This window comes from Chaetura pelagica, unplaced genomic scaffold (genome assembly GCF_000747805.2).
Source record: "Chaetura pelagica isolate M959 unplaced genomic scaffold, ChaPel_1.0 scaffold2440, whole genome shotgun sequence".
Taxonomy (NCBI): domain Eukaryota; kingdom Metazoa; phylum Chordata; class Aves; order Apodiformes; family Apodidae; genus Chaetura; species Chaetura pelagica.
The window spans coordinates 15,980-17,675 of NW_009951892.1; the positions used below are offsets into that span (position 1 = coordinate 15,980).

The 1,696-nt window shown below is 64.2% G+C and overlaps 1 protein-coding gene across 1 annotated transcript in view; it reads right to left on the reverse strand.

Moving 5' to 3' along the window:
• Positions 1–70: 70 nt before the first annotated feature.
• The window catches only part of LOC104385504 (arf-GAP with GTPase, ANK repeat and PH domain-containing protein 2-like), a 7,097-nt gene continuing 5,471 nt past the window's right edge, over positions 71–1,696 (reverse strand). The window contains exons 11-15 of the mRNA XM_009993974.1: positions 1,607–1,666; positions 998–1,149; positions 832–922; positions 142–364; positions 71–86 (exon numbers count right to left, since the gene is read on the reverse strand). Of these exons, the coding sequence (XP_009992276.1) occupies positions 71–86; positions 142–364; positions 832–922; positions 998–1,149; positions 1,607–1,666 (542 nt within the window). The remainder of the gene's footprint in view (positions 87–141; positions 365–831; positions 923–997; positions 1,150–1,606; positions 1,667–1,696) is intronic.

Sequence of the window (1,696 nt, forward strand, 5' to 3'; positions counted from 1 at the left end):
TCCCTCCCCGCTCCCCCCTCCCCCCCCCCCCTGGCCATCCTGCTTCCCCCCAAGACGTGGCTTCCTAGTGTCACTGCATCCCCACCCTCACTCCCTCCCCCCGTGTCTCCCAGTGCTACCCTCCCCCACCCTCGCACCCACCGGGAGGACTCGTGGGTGGGTTTGCAGCGTCCCCGCGGGTCCCTCTCCCAGATGCTGTTGGCAGTGACGTTGCCAATGGCGGCCAAGACCAAGGTCAGTTCCCGGGGCCAATCGTCCAGGTCCAGGGACCGGACGCGGGACAAGTGGGTCCCCAGGTTGCGGTGGATCCCAGAGCACTCAATGCAGATCAGGGCCCCCAGGTTCAGGCTGGCCCAGGTGGGGTCTGGAGGGGACACAAGGGAACAGTTGTCACTCCACCAGGTGGCCCCCCCATGGCCTGAGTACTGCACAGGGTGGTGTCACCAGTGGGCTGGGGGGTGGAACAGGGGGTGTGAGGTTATGGGGACACAGGGGGACAGGGGGCAGGTGGCAGTGAGGGACAGATGGGGCTCCCCCCTCCCTGGTCCATGGCACTTTGTGCCCAACATCATGTGTGTCCCAGCTCATGCCCCCTCCACCCCTGTCCCCCCTGTGTGACTCAAGGTCCCCCTGCCCCATGCCCCTTATGGCCCATTGCCTCTCCATGCCCCCTCCCCCCCCCCCCCGGTCCCCCCCTCCCCTTCCCCCACCCCAGGGCTCCTCAATGCCCCTCCTGTCCCCCTCCCATTCACTTCCCCCCCTGCCCCATGACCCTCCCATTGCCCAGCCTGGCCCTGTGTGACCCGTCTCCCCCACACCCCATGCACTCACTGGCTGCCCCACAGTCCACGCAGTGGGAGTTGCCCTGGGCGCTGCGGATGGCCTGGATGGCCACAGCCTCACTCTTCCCGTCTGTGCGAGCCTGGGGGAACAGGAGGGTGAGCAGGGCTGGGGACAGGGACACAGTGTCATCACACCCCCCCCAAGCAGGTCCCACCTTGTTCCTGCTGCTCTCACAGCACTGCAGGCTGGCCAGGATCTGGCTTTCGATGGCCTGGACCCAGGCATCCCGCTCCTCGAAGCTGGTGGCCTCAAAGTGCCATGTCTGCCCCGTGCTGGACACGATGAGGAACTCAAAGTTCTCCTCCTCTGTGGGACCAGAGACCCCTCAGGGAGGGTGGTGGGACATGGGTGTCCACACACATGAGGGTGTCAGCCCTGTACAACCACCCACGCACAACCACAGTGGTCCCCACCTGGTCACCAGGGTCATTGTGGCCTCTGGGATCACCAGGGTTATCAGAGTCATTGTGGCCTCCAGGGTCACCAGGGCCACCAAAGGGCCACCATGTCACTGGGCTCTCCAGGGCCACCAGGTTCATTATGACCTCTGGATCATTAAGGGCCACTAGGTCTCTGAGCTCACAAGGGGCTACCAGGGCCACCAAGGGTCACCAGGTCCCTGGGCTCACCCATCTCTTCCCAGAGGAGGGGTCAGGGGTGTGATGGCAGCAGGCAGGAGGGGACAGGGCCACATGCAGGAAGGGACAAGGCCACATGCAGGAGGGGACAGGGGGGACAGGCCCCGCGCCCCGCGCCACGTTACCTGTTTTATAAATATTTCTCAAACTACCAAAACTTTTTAATTTCCACATTTTGTGTGTGGCTGCAGCGAGAGCAGAGAGAGCAGAGGGGG